Source organism: Eubalaena glacialis, chromosome 6 (assembly GCF_028564815.1).
Source record: "Eubalaena glacialis isolate mEubGla1 chromosome 6, mEubGla1.1.hap2.+ XY, whole genome shotgun sequence".
Classification (NCBI taxonomy): Eukaryota; Metazoa; Chordata; class Mammalia; order Artiodactyla; family Balaenidae; genus Eubalaena; species Eubalaena glacialis.
In genome coordinates, this window is record NC_083721.1 from 76,420,763 (window position 1) to 76,439,010 (window position 18,248).

General features: G+C 38.2%; 1 protein-coding gene across 1 annotated transcript; it reads right to left on the reverse strand.

Annotated features, from left to right (window-relative positions):
* On the reverse strand, positions 1-16,555 carry PLAAT1 (phospholipase A and acyltransferase 1). The gene is made up of 5 exons (XM_061193264.1): positions 16,468-16,555; positions 15,632-15,765; positions 15,001-15,139; positions 9,342-9,610; positions 1-137 (listed from the first exon to the last, which is right to left on the reverse strand). Exons 1-5 carry the CDS (start codon positions 16,553-16,555, stop codon positions 36-38), a joined length of 732 nt encoding a protein of 243 aa, XP_061049247.1. The 3' UTR covers positions 1-35.
* Positions 16,556-18,248: the final 1,693 nt, after the last annotated feature.

Here is an 18,248-nt window from a genome sequence, read left to right on the forward strand (position 1 = left end):
ACAAATTCCTTCAGCTCCAATATCTCTTCAGTAAATTAATAGTATTTTGCTCTTAGTCTTTTTGGAAACAAGCCAAGGAGAGAGAAGGCACCAGCGGCAGCTGTCACAAACCCAATGGTACTTATTGCTCGGTTGGCCTATAAGGAAACAGGAAACAAACAAAAAACACATCTTATTCTAAAAGCATCTCAGTGTCCTAAACCCCAGCTTTAGCTTGTTTCCTAAACTGAAGACCCATTTTAATGTACAATGGATGAATTTAAAACTCAACGCAAAATTAAAATTCTGTATGGAGATGAAATAAATTTATAATTATTATAATTATGACAAAGATAGCAATACACATAGGTAGAGATTCCTCATATTTTTATAGCTTCTGAGAGTTTAGAAACTCATTATGCCACAGTTCCTAATAATTGTCATAGAACCCCTGGGAGGTAGCATTACTCCTGTTTTGTAAAACTTGAGAAGTTAAAAGCGATTTGCCTGAGGGAGGTCGTACCACCAGGATGTTTAGATATAGTTTAGTCTTGAACCATGTGTTCTCCCCCTATGAAACCCCTACCCCCTAAACACATACTGGTTTGGCTGATTCTATATCAAGGTGAATATCCTGTGTGTGTGTGTGTGTGTGTGTGTGTGTGTGTGTGTGTGTGTGTATTGGTTGAGGGGTGTAGACATGATAAGAAAGTGGGAGCACTCATTCAAGAAGTCTATTAAAAAGATGACAGCATTTGGATGGACCCGTGTGTGTGTGTGTGTGTGTGTGTGTTCCCTGACTTAATGTCTGTTAGGAAAATAATTCAGGGATGTGACTTGAGCTAAATACCTATAGGCTCTTATTTGGTAGATACACTTTCTATTCTGATAAACAAACTTCAAGAGAAGTCAATACTGTTGTTAACTATCATGTCAAAAATTAATTTCTCATGTAGACAAATGAAAATAAACCACTCTCAAGCTCAACTGTCCATAAAGGAGCTCAGACATTTATATCTTTAAGGGTATTAATCATCATCATGATGATGGAACTGATGAATATTCATGGTTTCATGGCACTCAACTAATATCGCCTTCCATCTGCAGTGCAATTTTATGACCCGAAGGTCACATTCAGATACTTCAGAGTCATCAGGTATTCTGAAAACAACAGTTATTCTCTGGGAGTTAAGAATCGGGCTTTCAAATAAAGCAAAACATTTTTCCTAAATTACTCTGGAGACCAGCCCCAATGCTGGAAAGCGTGACCCAGCTCACACTGGAGCATGCCCTCTGTCTAACCCACAGCCCTCCACCATGGAGCCTGCCACCCCCATATGCCACATAATGTTCCCTCCCTAACTGTGGGTTCCCTATGGGGAACAGGCAGCATGGGTTCTGGCCAGGACAGAAGCACAATGGCAAGAGTATTCACTTCATTACATCATCCTGTGGTCTGTAGGGACGAGACCTATAATTATAACTCCCTGCTCTGTTACCATGCCCAGTTGTCAAGGAGAATGACACTGGCAAACAACTGAAAAATCCTATTTTAGTTTACAATTCTAATTTAATGTATTTGGTTGGTTGGTTATTTCTTCTATTTGTAATTTTTAATTAGTTGCTACCTAAGTTGCTTCCTAGGAGAGAGTCAGAATTCACTATAGCATAGAGCTACCCACATAGCCCATGGGGAGCAAAAAGGGGCTGGGAGATACAAGATACCAGATAAAATTCCAAAGAAGGGCAGAATAAATAATCAGACAGGGAGTTAGGATTATAAACCAAGCCCAAACCTCATGCAATTCCAGGCAGATGCTGAGATTCCAAGGAGGGCTGATACAGGAACATATGGCAGACAATGCAAAAACAGGAAGGTGCAATTGGTGTCTTTAAACAGAGATATCAAATGGCAGCAGAGGACAGCCCTGGGGAAATGGCAGGATCCTGTGGGTGGGGTGGCCCCAGCGAGATGAAACATAACATGTGAGAGAAATCCCATAAATATAAGAGACCTGGGGAGGGGACAGACAACTTGATCCTAACTCAAAATCCCCTGAGATTGCACAGGCAAGATACAATTATAATAAAGCCACTTCCAGCATGCAGTTTCCCAAATCCCAAACATTTATTTTTTTCAAGTTTCATTCTAAATGGAAAAATCACATGTAATTTGGACAATCCCTCAGAGTTATGTGTAACGGGATCCGACCTGCAAGATTATAAAATCCCAGGATTTTTGTGGTGAAACAGCATGAACAAGAGCTTTTACTTCATGGCTGATTTAGGATTATAAGATCACCAAATCCTATCCTGCACACTTCATCCTTTACAGGGCTTTCGGGGTGGGGGGGGCATGGTAAACACCCCATTCTAAGGATCTACATATACATGCCCAATGAAATGTTAGCTATAACTGAAGCAGCTGGGTCCAGACATCAGTGTAGCTGGGTCACAGATGACTGTATGGGTTATCAAAATCCCTCTTCCCCCAAGACTCTAAGGCTGAAGTGCTATGCAAAGAAACACAGTCAGGGTGTACTGTCTGTCAGCTTGTCCAGGTCCATTCAAGGGTGCTGCTATCTTCCACAAAGACAGACACATTTTAATAACTTGTTTAGACTCGAACAGTGAGAAATGTTGATTTTAGGAATTTGTAAAAATAAGGTAAAGACAAGCCACAGGCTGGAAGAAAACATTGGTGAAAGGCATATTTGATAAAGGATTGTTTTCCAAAATATGCTAAGAACTCTTAAAACTCAACAATATGAAAACAAGCAAGCAACCCAATTAAAATTGGGCTAAAGATCTCAAGAGACACATCAGTAAATGTGATATGCAGGTAGCAAATAATACATGAAAAGATGTCCAACATCATACATATTTAAGGAATTGCAAATTAGAACAATGGAGATACAACCATGTACCTATCAGAATGGCTAACCTCCAAAACACTGACAGTGCCAAATGCTAAAGATGTGGAGCAACAGGAGCTCTCGTTCATTGCTGGTGGGAATTCAAAATGGTCCAGCCACTTTGGAAGACAGCTGGGCAGTTTCTTACAAAACTAAACATACTCTTATCGTATGATCCAACAGTCATAATACTTGGTGTTTATCCAAATGAGTCAAAAATTTACATCCACAAAAAACCTACATGCAAATGTTTCCAGCAGCTTTTTTCATAATTACCAAAACTGGGAAGCAGCCAAGATGTCCTTCAGTAGGTGAGTGGAAAAATAAACTGTGGTGCATCCAGACAAGGGAATATTATTCAGCAATGAAAAGAAATGAGCAAGCGAACCATGAAAAGACATGGAAGAATTTTAAGTGCATATTGCTTAGTATGATTTCAACTATATGACATTCTGGGAAAGATAAACTACAGGGCAGTAAAAAAAAAAAAAAAAAAATCAGTGGTTGCCAGAGATTTAGAGAAAGAGGGAATGATTAAGCAGAGTATACAGGATGTCATTACACAGTTGTCAAAACCAACAGAAATTACAACATAAAGAGTGAACCCTAATGTTAATTATTTTAGGGGAAGAAAATTTTTTCCTTTACCCATAATAAGTTCTCAGCTGAGGTTCTGTAATAAGAGGAAAGCAAACAGAAGTTTATTAACATGTACATCTCATATACTCATGGGAGAAATTCAGGGAAGAGTAACTCAAAGAGAGAGAACAAACAAAACACAACGTTAGTAAAAGGAAAGGAATCATAAAGATCAGAGCAGAAATAAATGAAATAGAAACAAAGAAAACAATAGCAAAGATCAATAAAACTAAAAGCTGGTTCTTTGCGAAGATAAACAATATTGTAAACCTTTAGCCAGACTCATCAAGAAAAAGAGGAAGAAGACTCAAATCAATAAAATTAGAAATGAAAAAGGAGACGTTACAATGGACACTGCAGAAATACAAAACATCGTAAGAGACTACTACAAGCAACACTATGCTAATAAAATGGGCAACCTGGAAGAAATGGACAAATTCTTAGAAAGGTATAACCTTCCAAGACTGAAACAGGAAGAAATAGAAAATATGAACAGATCAATCACAAGTAATGAAATTGAAACTGTGATTAAAAATCTTCCAACAAACAAAAGTCCAGGACCAGATGGCTTCACAAGTGAATTCTATCAAACATTTCGAGAAGAGCTAACAACCATCCTTCTCAAACTCTTCCAAAAAATTACAGAGGAAGGAACACTCCCAAACTCATTCTATGAGGCCACCATCACCCTGATACCAAAACCAGACAAAGATAATACAAAAAAAGAAAATTACAGACCAATATCACTGATGAATATAGATGCAAAAATCCCCAACAAAATACTAGCAAACAGAATCCAACAACACATTAAAAGGAGCCTACAACATGATCAAGTGGGATTTATCCCAGGGATGCAAGGATTCTTCAATATACCCAAATCAATCAGTGTGATACACCATATTAACAAATTGAAGAATAAAAACCATATGATCATCTCAATAGATGAAGAGAAAGCTTTCAACAAAATTCAACACCCATTTATGATAAAAACTCTCCAGTAAGTGGGCATAGAGGGAACCTACCTCAACATAATAAAGGCTATATACAACAAACCCACAGCAAACATCATTCTCAATGGTGAAAAACTGAAAGCATTTCCTCTAAGATCAGGAACAAGACAAGGATGTCCACTCTTGCCACTATTATTCAACATAGTTTTGGAAGTCCTAGCCATGGCAATCAGAGAAGAAAAATGAATACAAATTGGAAAAGAAGAAGTAAAATCATCACTGTTTGCAGATGACATGATACTATACATAGAGAATCTTAAAGATGCCACCAGAAAACTACTAGAGCTAATCAATGAATTTGGTAAAGTTGCAGGATACAAAATTAATGCACAGAAATCTCTTGCATTCCTATACACTAACAACAAAAGATCAGAAAGAGAAATTAAGGAAACAATCCCATTCACCATTGCAACAAAAAAAATAAAATAATTAGGAATAAACCTATCTAAGGAGGTAAAAGACCTGTACTCAGAAAACTATAAGACACTGATGAAAGAAATCAAAGATGACACAAACAGATGGAGAGATATTCCATGTTCTTGGATTGGAAGAATCAGTATTGTGAAAATGACTATACTACCCAAAGCAATCTACAGATTCAATGCAATCCCTATCAAATTACCAATGGCATTTTTTACAGAACTAGAACAAAAAATCTTAAAATTTGTATGGAGACACAAAAGACCCTGAATAGCCAAAGCAATCCTGAGGGAAAAAACGGAGCTGGAGGAATCAGACTCCCTGACTTCAGCCTACACTACAAAGCTACAGTAATCAAGACAATATGGTACTGGCACAAAAACAGAAATATAGATCAATGGAACAGGATAGAAAGCCCAGAGATAAACCCACGCACCTATGGTCAACTAATCTATGACAAAAAAGGCAAGGATATACAATGGAGAAAAGACAGCCTCTTCAATAAGTGGTGCTGGGAAAACTGGACAGCTACATGTAAAAGAATGAAATTAAAACACTCCCTAACACCACACACAAAAATAAACTCAAAATGGATTAAAGACCTAAATGTAAGACCAGACACTATAAAACCCTTACAGGAAAACCTAGGAAGAACACTCTTTGACATAAATCACAGCAAGATCTTTTTTGACCCACCTCCTAGAGAAATGGAAATAAAAACAAAAATAAACAAATGCGACTTAATGAAACTTCAAAGCTTCTGCACAGCAAAGGAAACTACAAACAAGATGAAAAGACAACCCTCAGAATGGGAGAAAATATTTGCAAACGAATCAATGGACAAAGGATTAATCTCCAAAATATATAAACAGTTCATGCAGCTCAATATTAAAAAAACAAACAACCCAATCAAAAATGGGCAGAAGATCTAAACAGACATCTCTCCAAAGAAGACATACAGATGGCCAAGAGGCACATGAAAAGCTGCTCAACATTACTGGTTATTAGAGACATGCAAATCAAAACTACAATGAGGTATCACCTCACACTGGTTAGAATGGGCATCATCAGAAAATCTACAAACAACAAATGCTGGAGAGGGTGTGGAGAAAAGGGAACCCTCTTGCACTGTTGGTGGGAATGTAAATTGATATAGCTACTTTGGAGAACAGTATGCAGGTTCCCTAAAAAACTTAAAATAGAATTACCATATGACCCAGCAATCGCACTACTGGGCATATACCCAGAGAAAACCATAATTCAAAAAGACACATGCACCCCAGTGTTTATTGCAGCACTATTTACAATAGCCAGGTCATGGAATCAACCTAAATGCCCACTGACAGACAAACGGATAAAGAAGATGTGGTACATATATACAGTGGAATATTAGCCATAAAAAGGAACGAAACTGGGTCATTTGTAGAGACGTGGATGGACCTAGAGACTGTCATACAGAGTGAAGTAAGTCAGAAAGAGAAAAACAAATATCGTATATGAACACATATATGTGGAATCTAGAAAAATGGTACAGATTAACTGGTTTGCAATGCAGAAATAGAGACACAGATGTAGAGAACAAAGGTATGGACGCCAAGGGGGGAAAGTAGCAGGGCGTGGTGGTGGTGGGATGAATTGGGAGATTGGGATTGACATATATACACTAATATGTATAAAATACATAACTAAGAACCTGCTGTATAAAAATAAATAAATAAAATAAGAAACGAAGAATTCAGGCTTATATAGCATCTTCAACAAAGAACAATAAATTTGTAGAGAAATGACAGGACAAAGGAAAGTGGTTCGCCTTCCAAGGGCAACAGTCTGTGGGAAGGTAAACATACAGGAAACTAATGGTAAACAGAGGCTTGAGAGTAGTTTGTTATGTAGATACCTCTACTGCCCTCTCTAGGCTGATAAGGGTCTTACATTAACCACTCGTTGTCCCTGATGATTAACTTTTGTCCTTCCTGGTAGAGTGGGGAGGAGGAACACCTTTGAAAATTTATGTCCTGCTTTTAGGCAAATAGGGGGAGGGCAGAGAGCTTTTCTTGCATCCGTTTCTACTCAGTTGTCTCTCAATTGCTCAAAATAATCCTTATGCCAAAGTGACATATTTGGGGGTGGCATATTCTGGTTTCCTTCACTATGGACTCTGGTTGATAAGGATGTACCAATGTTGGTTCATCTTTTGTAACAAATATACCACACTGCTGTAGGATGTTGACAGTGGGGAAGGATACATATATGTGTGTGGGAGGGGGCATATGTGGGAACTCTCTATACTTTCAGCTCAATTTTGCTGTGAATTTAAAACTACTCTAAAAAGTAAAGTCCATTAATTTTTTTTAAAAATACAGAAAAGTACAAAGAAGAAAAAGATGGGGTCACAATCCTTCCACCTTTCTAACCTTATTATGTATTTATAGTTTTTAAATTGGGGGAAATACACAGCCATTTCCCAAGGGTACTGTTCTATGCTCAAGACCCCTAAGCCTTAAAGGGACCCTGAAAAACAAATCTAATATTAGTTATTATTAGTACTAACACTATTAATTATTGATAGTAATAAAAATGACAATTCGAGTGCTGTAGTTTGTTAGATCAGCAGAATTTTACTGAAGAGTGTCAACAAAGATCTATAAAATTGCTAAAATACTGAAATTAAAAGTAGTCTATGAAAGTACACTTTTTATTGGGATGAATAATATGTAACGGAGTATGCTAAGAGACTTTAAAAATCTCTTACAATCTATAAAACAACCTCGCTTTATAGATTAGGAAACTGATAAACAATGTGTCCAAAGTCATCCAGCTATGAAGTGGTGAAGATGGGGCTCTAGCTCAGATCAGCAGAATTCCAAAGCTTAAGTGTGTCCTTCAGGCTGTCACTACACCATCTTCATCAGAACCTGCTAAAGAACAGTTCTATTAGTTGTTAAAAAAATTGTTACTTTTTCATGGGTCTTGATCTGGGTATGAAAGGTGGAAAGATGATAGATTACAAGTGAGAGTCAAAGCAAAAAGATGGCTCTAATTCCTTTAGCCACATTAAAAAAAAATACTGATTGAGTGCAGTGGACAACTTTGTCATTAACAAACTTTATCTTAGCTATACCACTACTTTTCAATGCAAAGGTGAGCTGAGATTTGTGTGCGTGTCCTCTGTGTTTTGGCTCAGAAGCAATTTATTGCTACATGTGAATAGAACATGCATTATGGTAATGTACTTCCTAATAAAAATGAATTTCCAATTAAATTATTTCTTAATAAAAACAAATGTATCCTTTCATTATGTTCCATCTCCCATTTTCCCAAGCTTTCGTGAGCAGAATTGTAACTTCATTCCTCAGAATAGACATTTATATAACAGATCCACCATTTAAAGATACTGGAAGCCTTTATATATTCATTTTCTCACACCACCTTAATAAATCTTTAGGTTAAAACATCAATGATGGAATTGGATTGATGGGAAGATAGGTAGGGAAAGAGCATGCTTTTAGTGAGGAATCTGACATACTACCGAATAGTGATGGTAAATAACAAAACTATAAGCTACTTCCTCTGGTGGGGGAAGTCCCCCACCAGGGACTTCCCTGGTAGCACAGTGGACAGGACTCTGAGCTCCCAATACAGGGGCCCGGGTTCAATCCCTGGTCAGGGAACTAGATCCCACATGCATACCGCAACTAAGAGTTCTCATGCCACAACTAAGGAGCCCTGGAGCCGCAACTAAGGAGCCTGCCTGCTGCAACTAAGACCTGGCGCAACCAAAAAAAAAATAAATAATTAAAAAAAAAAAAAGTCAATTAATCCACTAAAAATCATCCAAAAGCTCAATGAATCAAAGGATCTCCTCAAAAGCACAACATTTCTTTGAAACTAACATTGCAAGGCAACAGAAGACATTTACAAAGCCACCAAGCTATGGCATCAGTTAGCCTCTTTCAGCTAATGGAAAAGAATCTCACTATTACCATCTATGTTTTCAGCAAATGAACTCCCACTCAAAAATGTCAGCATTCTTTTCAGCATATTTTTTTCAGTATATAAAGTTACTGATTTAATTGCTGTATGGTGGGGTGATGGGAAAAAACTGAAGGACAGAGGGCAATAAGAATGACAGAAAGCTATGGTCTTGACTCTGCTTCAAGTCCCTTCTAACCCAAATTCATGATACGAATGTTCTAGTCTCAGTTTGGTCATGAAATTGCTGCATGACCTTGGGCAACTCGATTCCCTCTTTTGTCCTTCAGTGTTCTCATATTTTCTTGTTCTTTTCCATTTGTTTGAGGCCTGAAAATTTGACCATAGTCAGTAGCTATTATTTTCCCAATGTAAGAAACTTCCATTTCTCCTAGAGAAAACTCACCTGCTCTGAAACTCCTTCTCCATAGCGGAGCAAAGTCACAAAATGCTCACAGTTGTTGACAAATAAGTCATACTCCACCTCCTGTCCAGCAACGAACTCTGACCGTTGCATGACTTCTTCCACGGGGAGTGGTGGGTATGTTTCATCGTATTTATTGTTTATTCTGTATGTGTCATTTCCCACAACATCCTTTAAAAGCTGCATCTTCACCAAGGCCTTTCTGCTGAATACAGACTTGGCGCTTGTAAACGATGCAGAAATGCCATCGTCTATAAGGAGAATTCTGGTTAGCAAGATATAGCGACCCAGCCCAGTGAACTCCACTGCCATCCTAACTTATCCTCAAACCAGAAACCATTTAATCTTACTAACCGTAAACCCTCATTCTCTAATTGATCACTAACACTTATTCAATTACTATATGAGTGAGAATATAAGAAAACTTTTTGAAAATCTGTATCTACCTATCTTTTTGAAAATTTATAGAACAAATTGGGTGTGAAAACTCTACCTATTTTTGAGGAATAAGTTCTCTATCAATTGGTATTATTATTAGGGATCTTGGCATATGTTTCTAACAAAGTACAGATAAGATCATTGCCCCCTTTTTCTATGACGCGGTCTATTTTTCAGCATTTGAACCCTTCCAAACTAATACCATTGGGCTTAGCAGTAGTGCATTATGATTAGTGCTCTTGTCCTGCATCTAAGCAGCACTCCTTACCCCCAGGTCTGTTTTTACACTTGTTCTTTTAATTAGGCTTCACTTTGAAACCTGCAGGGGACCCCAGTCTTCTGAGGGGTCAGTTGGGGTCAGGCTGGGGCCCTGCCTTTGTTTTGCTAGTTCCTTTAGCCAAGAAACTAAGTCCTAAAACTAAACCTAATGTAGTAGGCACTGTCCATGCTATGTGGCCCCTAGCTGTGCCCTACCCACCTGCCACAATGCCCCATGCCCTACCACTCCATCTTACTGCCTCTATTAGTAAGCATTGGTCTAGACTGCCTGAAACCTCTGTATCCTGGCGTGCCGTGGTCGGCATCTGAGGCATCTGATTCCTTACTGTTCAGCTTTAACACCAGGCCCTAGGCCCTCTCCATCTGCCCAAGACTGCTATGCTTGGCCATTGTTCAAGTAAACCGTGAGATGAAGGGCCTCTGTATAACCAGTGTTATGGCACTTTTCCTTTCAGTAATGACTAAAAGCAAACTTTTTTTTCCACTCCTCTTTTTTTTCTCTCCTCCAAAATCCTTTTCATTGGAGCAGCATTTCCAGTTAATTATCTTACACGTTGAAAGTTCTTACACATTACAAGTTCGTAGGACACATATATCCTAGTTAGAATTATTCAATTTTTTTTTTTTGACTAGTTTGTTGCAATCAATTTACCGATGAGAAAATCAAAGCTTGGAGAGATAAACTGGCTTGTGGAACATCCCACAAGTAGTTAACAGAAACAGGAATTTAACTTCAGTCTACAGGATCAAAGCTCAGTGCTTCCTTATCTTTGATAAAGGAGGCAAGCATATACAGTGGAGAAAAGACAGCCTCTTCAATAAGTGGTGCTGGGAAAACTGGACAGCTACATGTAAAAGTATGAAATTAGAACACTCCCTGACACCATACACAAAAATAAACTCAAAATGGATTAAAGACCTAAGTGTAAGGCCAGACACTATCAAACTCTTAGAGGAAAACATAGGCAGAACACTCTATGACATAAATCACAGCAAGAACCTTTTTGACCCAGCTCCTAGAGAAATGGAAATAAAAACACAAATAAACAAATGGGACCTAATGAAACTTAAAAGCTTTTGCACAGCAAAGGAAACCATAAACAAGACCAAAAGACAACCCTCAGAATGGGAGAAAATATTTGCAAATGAAGCAACTGACAAAGGATTAATCTCCAAGATTTACAAGCAGCTCATGCAGCTCAATAACAAAAAAACAAACAACCCAATCCAAAAATGGGCAGAAGACCTAAATAGACATTTCTCCAAAGAAGATATACAGATTGCCAACAGACACATGAAAGAATGCTCAACATCATTAATCATTAGAGAAATGCAAATCAAAACTACAATGAGGTATCATCTCACACCGGTCAGAATGGCCATCATCAAAAAATCTAGAAACAATAAATGCTGGAGAGGGTGTGGAGAAAAGGGAACACTCCTGCACTGTTTGTGGGAATGGAAATTGATACAGCCACTATAGAGAACAGTATGGAGGTTCCTTAAAAAACTAAAAATAGAACTACCATACGACCCAGCAATCCCACTACTGGGCATATACCCTGAGAAAACCATAATTCAGAAAGAGTCATGTACCAAAATATTCATTGCAGCTCTGTTTACAATAGCCAGGACATGGAAGCAACCTAGGTATCCATCATCGGATGAATGGATAAAGAAGATGTGGCACATATATACAATGGAATATTACTCAGCCATAAAAAGAAATGAAATGGAGGTATTTGTAATGAGGTGGATGGAGTTAGAGTCTGTCATACAGAGTGAAGTAAGTCAGAAAGAGAAAAAGAAATACAGTATGCTAACACATATATATGGAATCTAAGGGAAAAAAAAAAAAAAGGTCATGAAGAACCTAGTGGCAAGACGGGAATAAAGACACAGACCTACTAGAGAATGGACTTGAGGATATGGGGAGGGGGAGGGGTGAGATGTGACAGGGTGAGAGAGTGTCATGGACATATATACACTACCAAATGTAAAATAGATAGCTAGTGGGAAGCAGCCGCATAGCACAGGGAGATCAGCTCGGTGCTTTGTGACCACCTAGAGGGGTGGGATAGGGAGGGTGGGAGGGAGGGAGATGCAAGAGGGAAGAGATATGGGAACATATGTATATGTATAACTGATTCACTTTGTTATAAAGCAGAAACTAACACACCATTGTAAAGCAATTATACTCCAATAAAGATGTTTAAAAAAAAAAAAAAAGCTCAGTGCTTGAACCACATTAAGATGGAGCTTAAGATGGGAAAAAAGAAAACCGCACAAAAACCTCGTATTATTTTCCAAATGTGAAAACTGCAGAGATAATGTAAAGAATTGCTTAGCGTTAATTATTAGACTCTACAGAATGAATGGCTCTGTATCGTAAATGTCATTTTATTTGCCATTTCCACTTCCAATATTCTAGAACAAGACGCAAATAGCTCAAAAGCTTGCAAAAATCACTTCATTAACAGTTCTCAGAAGCTCTCAAGATAGTAAGACTTATGCCTATAAACACTTCTTTATAAAGGTATCTTGAGGAAAAAATATTCTAGGCTATTTGTTATTTGCATACATTTTTTCTTAATAATTTGTGCTCATTTCTAAACCTGTAGAAAATACAGAAAAATACAGCACAAACACATAAATAAATATAAACCACCTATTATCCTGCCACTCAGAAATAACTATTATTATTATTTCGATGTACTTGTACTGTCTTTTATTATCACTTGTATATGTGTGTGTATATGTTTGCATTAACATGTATGTGTGTATATATGATTTCTTTGCAAACCAGGTACCATATTACACAACGCACTTTTAATCTGGAATTTTCCAATAGCTATCATACAAGATCATCTTTCATACAATTAAAGATGTCCAGAAATGATTTTTAGCTGTTAAAGTATTATTGTTTTAGTCTACTGAGCACCCCATCTTACCACTGCTTCTTTCTTTCTGGAAAAGACTCTTTCTAGGCCAGTCATACTATCCTATTCCTGGACACAGTGATGGTTCAGTGATGGACATGGGACCCACACCAGACAATTAGAGTCATTCTCCATGATTTTTCTAACTGCATTGGGCAGGGAGTAACTCTCTCCTGTGGGTCACAAGCCTAGAAGGATGAGAGCCTAAGGATGCTTATGGTCATCAGTTCAGCTTCTTAGACATAGCCTGGGATAATGAAGACAATATATAGAAAAAGAATGCAGATGTGGGATGGAGAATTTTGATAGTGTTCAAGCCCCTAGATCCTGGCATCCCTGAGGCCAGCACCATCTCTACTCTTTCTGTAGTTTCCTTCACTGAAGCAATGAATTTGCCTTTTTGTTTAAGTGAATTTGAATTTGATTTATGTTACTTGCAACTAAAAAATTCTGCCAAACACAGACACCTAATATCTTGTGGCTAAATCATAATTCACTTAACCATTCCCTTGCTGGCCATTGATCCATTCTGTTTTTTAAACCATTATAAATGAGATAGAAGTGAAATTCTCATACGCAAATATTAAATAAGTATCTCTAAAAGTATTCCCCAAGAATAGATTCATAGAGGTAAAATTACAGGGTCAGAGCATATGAACTCCTTTAAGACTCTTAGCACATATTGTTAAATTGTTTTTGCGAACAATTTTATCAACTTATATTTCTGTCAACAGTATCCCTGTGTTTATTTCATTATACCTTTATCAACAGATTATCATTTTTTTTAATTTTGCTAATGTGAGAGGCATAAAATCTGTCATTTTATTTTATAATTCCTAGATGACTGAAAAGCTGAAACCTTTAAAAATGGGTATTGAGGGGCTTCCCTGGTGGCGCAGTGGTTGAGAATCTGCCTGCCAAAGCAGGGGACATGGGTTCGAGCCCTGGTCTGGGAAGATCCCACATGTCGCGGAGCAACTGGGCCCATGAGCCACAACTACTGAGCCTGCGCGTCTGGAGCCTGTGCTCCGCAACAAGAGAGGCCGCGATAGTGAGAGGCCTGCGCACCGCGATGAAGAGTGGCCCCCACTTGCCGCAACTAGAGAAAGCCCTCGCAGAGAAACGAAGACCCAACACAGCCAAAAATAAATATATAAATAAATAATAATTTTTAAAAAAATGGGTATTGGATTTTTGTCTTCTACAAACTGTTCACAATCTTTTACCCATTTGTTTGTTGGGATTTGGGTGTTCGCTGTTCCCTCAGCTTAAGGAACTCTTTCCCCAAATATCACGTGCTGGGTTTCTTCACCTCTTTCAAGTTGTGTCTCAAATGTTACTTTCTCATGAGATTTTCCTGACCAGCTAATTTAAAACTGCAGCAGCCACAACTCCCCAGCACTTCCTATCCTGCTTCTATGATTTTCTCCATTATCACTTATCTCTAATCTAACATTACGTTCTGTATTTTGTTCATGCTCCCTCTCTCAGGCTTGCTCTCTCCCTCTCTTGCTCTCGTCCTCTCTCCCTCTCTCTCTGTCTCTGTCTCCCTCTTCCTCCACTAGAATGTAAGCTCCACTGTGTAGGGACTGGCTTATGTATCCCTAGCATTTAGAATAGCCTTTGGCACATACTGGAAAATCTATAAATAGATGTTGAATGAATTGAAATAATCTATTTGTATTATATATAAAGACATTGTGACTCTTGTCATGTTTGTGGCAAATATTTTCCCCAGCTGATTATTTACTTTTTAACTGTGATTTTTTAATCCAGAGGTTTAAAATTTTAATGTTAATTGGCTTTTGTGATTTCTTCAATGCCACTTTATTCTTAGAAGGTCCTTCTGTAAACCTAGATCAGTTGGATTTATCTACTTTCTACATTTTATTTCTAGTCTGTTTTATTTTATGATTTTGTTCATGATTCCTTCTTGTAACAAGAAAACTAAAAACCTCCCAGGAGCTTCTGGAAACAAACCTTACCTAGAGGTGCTATGTTGATAACATATCCGTCACCCAAGTACAGTGCCCAGTGTTGATAGCCAGGACGAAACACTTCAATCAAGTCACCTGGCTGAGGGTTGCCAGGATAGTTCAAACTAAAGCAATCATTAAACGCCATCTGCAACGACAGACACAAAGAAGATCTAGCTGATATGACTTGGTAAAAGAAAATCAGTTCAAGGCTTCTATAGAAACATGGCAATACAGAATTTATTGGGATTGCATTCCTTATTAAATACTTAGATTCACACCACTGTCCTTTTCTTTCAATGATTCCTACACAGAATTATGTGTGCACACGTGGACAAGTGGAGAAAGAATTTCTCTACTATTGCTTAATTTTCTATAGCAATGCTTCTCATACTGATTAACCCCAGGGCTCCTTTATTATAATAAGCATTTCATGATAATATCTGTTTTACTATATAAATGCTCAGTTCATGACTACACAAAAAATATAATAAAGCACTTAGCATGAAAAAGTCAGGATTCAGAAGCAGAAGATCAGAAGTCTTTCAGCCTTTCATATAGCGACTTAGTAAAATCAAAAAGAGGTTTGGGTGGACACTAACATTCTGTGCAAAAATATACTTTATCTTGCAAAACTTACTCTGTGCTTTAAGCGGACACAAGTTCCAGGCTCAGATGAGTGTCCAGTCAGATATTCAGGCATACTGTAGGACACAGGACCTTTCTTCCTTGTGTTGAACTGTGCTGTGCAGACCCAGGCACACTGGACTCCACCTGAAACCATATACAAGTCCCTGTTTCCCTGTCCTTTGAAGAAAAAGGCTTTTGCTTTAGTCTCCCAGGCTTCCCCTGAGTCTTAAAAGGCTGGCTCAAGAGTTAATGATTAGGAAAGGTGAAGAGGTAGAAAAAAAGAATAGCTGTTGGGTGGGGAAACTGGTAAAAATTTAGACTATAAATCAGCCAGATAGCAGAGTCACCGAACTTCCAGTTCCCTGAAATATATAGATAAATATCTGACACACATTCCTAAGTTGTTTTTACAGGAAACAGAACCCCATCAGGTGAAAACTACTGACTTCAAGCACATAGACCCAGACTGGTTGAAACCAGAAGATTAACGATGCTTGAAACTTCACCTCGATGCCAACCAAGCCAAGAATTGAGCACAAGCTGATCACACACCCTGTGGCCCCTCCCTCACCTTGCCTTTAAAAACCCTTCCCTGAAAGCCATTGGGGAGTTCAGCACTTTTGAGCATGAGCTGCCCATTCTTCTTGCTTGGCACCCTGCAATAAATACTGTACTTTCCTTCACCACAACCCAGTGTCAGTAGGTTGGCTTTGCTGCATGTCAGGCAAGGGGACCCAAATCCAGGTTCGATAACACACCCACTAAATATCAGTAAATGCCCTTTGTCATTATGACAACCACAAACACACCCACAGATTTCCACCACTCCCCAACTGCCCCACTTACTGTCTGATTCCTCATTTCTGATTCCCAAAACAGTGCAAGGTGGTTGATGCAGAAGGGGGACAACTTGGAAGGTTGGGGAGTTCATCATATTGATGGGTATGTCTGAAAATTCAGAGTTCGGTGAATTTTTTTTCCTTTTAAGTCAGTACTTTTCAGAAAGAACATATAAGTCTCTGATGGTCGATTTTTACGGAACATTACATTTTCTATGTACAGCATCCAAGTAGAATGATTCAGCAAGAGGAAGTTATGTACATTCATTGATAATCAAAAGGAGATTTCATGCTACATCCATGTTGAATATCTAATTGACAACAGAGTATTCCTCTGCATCTCTCACTCTAATGTAGATATGCATACTCATTTACAAAATAAACCCAAGTGCCAGAAAGGGACACTTCCAAATCATCTAAATTACAGTTATAATAGCATAGGCAAAGAGCTTGGGGATACAGACTATCATTTTCCTGGCACACTAAAAGTCTTTTTTACAACAATTAATATTGGGAGGGTGTTTTCCCAAGTATTTGTATGCCATCTGTTGAAAACTTCAATCATCATACTGTCACAGAAATGAGGCCAAATGCAAGCTGCCCATCTGTTGAAAAATAACTATTAAAACAACTTTATGGGGCTTCCCTGGTGGCGCAGTGGTTGAGAATCTGCCTGCCCAATGCAGGGGACACAGGTTCGAGCCCTGGTCTGGGAAGATCCCACATGCCGTGGAGCAACTGGGCCCGTGAGCCACAACTACTGAGCCTGCGCGTCTGGAGCCTGTGCTCCGCAACAAGAGAGACCGCGATAGTGAGAGGCCCGCGCACCGCGATGAAGAGTGGCCCCCGCTCGCCGCAACTAGAGAAAGCCCTCGCACAGAAACGAAGACCCAACACAGCCAAAAATAAATAAATACATAAATAAATTTTTAAAAAAAAACAACTTTATGTAAACTATTAAGTCTAACCACCCTCTCAAATATGTTTGAGTCTTATTAATATGGCAGTTCATAATTTGGTCACATGGGCACTAAAAGGAAAAATAGATACTATACTATGATATAAACAAACACATTTCCCATGAAAAGGAATCAGCAAGCACACACAGCTGCCTGTTAGCATTCAGAGACCTAGCCAAGCTTACAATAATAACCACCATTTGAACAGAAAGTACTTTGTAGTGTAACGTTTTTTTCAAGTGCACTATTCAATTAACACTAATTCATTTTTTAAAAAATCTACCATGATTTGAGTTTATTATGTTATTATCCCATTTTACAGCTAAAAAGTGATAGTAGCAAATGCCAACCTTTTTAAAATACTCCCTGAAACACTTGTATTGTAAAATACAGAGGGAAAAATAACTAGCCTAGGTGTGAGAGACATGAGCTCTTGTTTCAGGTCTTCTCCATGCTAGTTCTGTCACTTTGGGACTTAAATGTAAAATATAAAATTATAAAACATAGAGGGAAAAATACATAGGAGAAAATCCTCAGGATCTAGGGTAAACAAAGAGTTCTTAGACTTGACACCAAAAGTACTATTCGTAAAAGGAAAAACTGACAAATTGGATGTCCTCAAAATTTAAAATTTTTGCAGCATGAAAGACACTATTAAAAGGACAAAAAGACAAGCTACAGAGCAGGAGAAAATTTTTGAAAACTACATATCCGAAAAAGGACCAATATCAGGAACATACAAAGAACTCTCAAAACTTAACAATTAAGAAGCAAAGAATACAATTAGAACTTGAGCAAAAGACACAATGACACCTTTTATCAAAGAAGA

Coding starts and splice junctions, on each gene's coding strand:
- PLAAT1 (XM_061193264.1), bottom strand. CDS start 16,555: ATGATGAACTCCCCAACCTTCCAAGTTGTCCCCCTTCTGCATCAACCA. Junction 15,766..16,467: donor CAGAAATGAGGAATCAGACA/GTAAGTGGGGCA, acceptor ATATGGTTTCAG/GTGGAGTCCAGTGTGCCTGG. Junction 15,140..15,631: donor GTGTCCGCTTAAAGCACAGA/GTAAGTTTTGCA, acceptor CTGTCGTTGCAG/ATGGCGTTTAATGATTGCTT.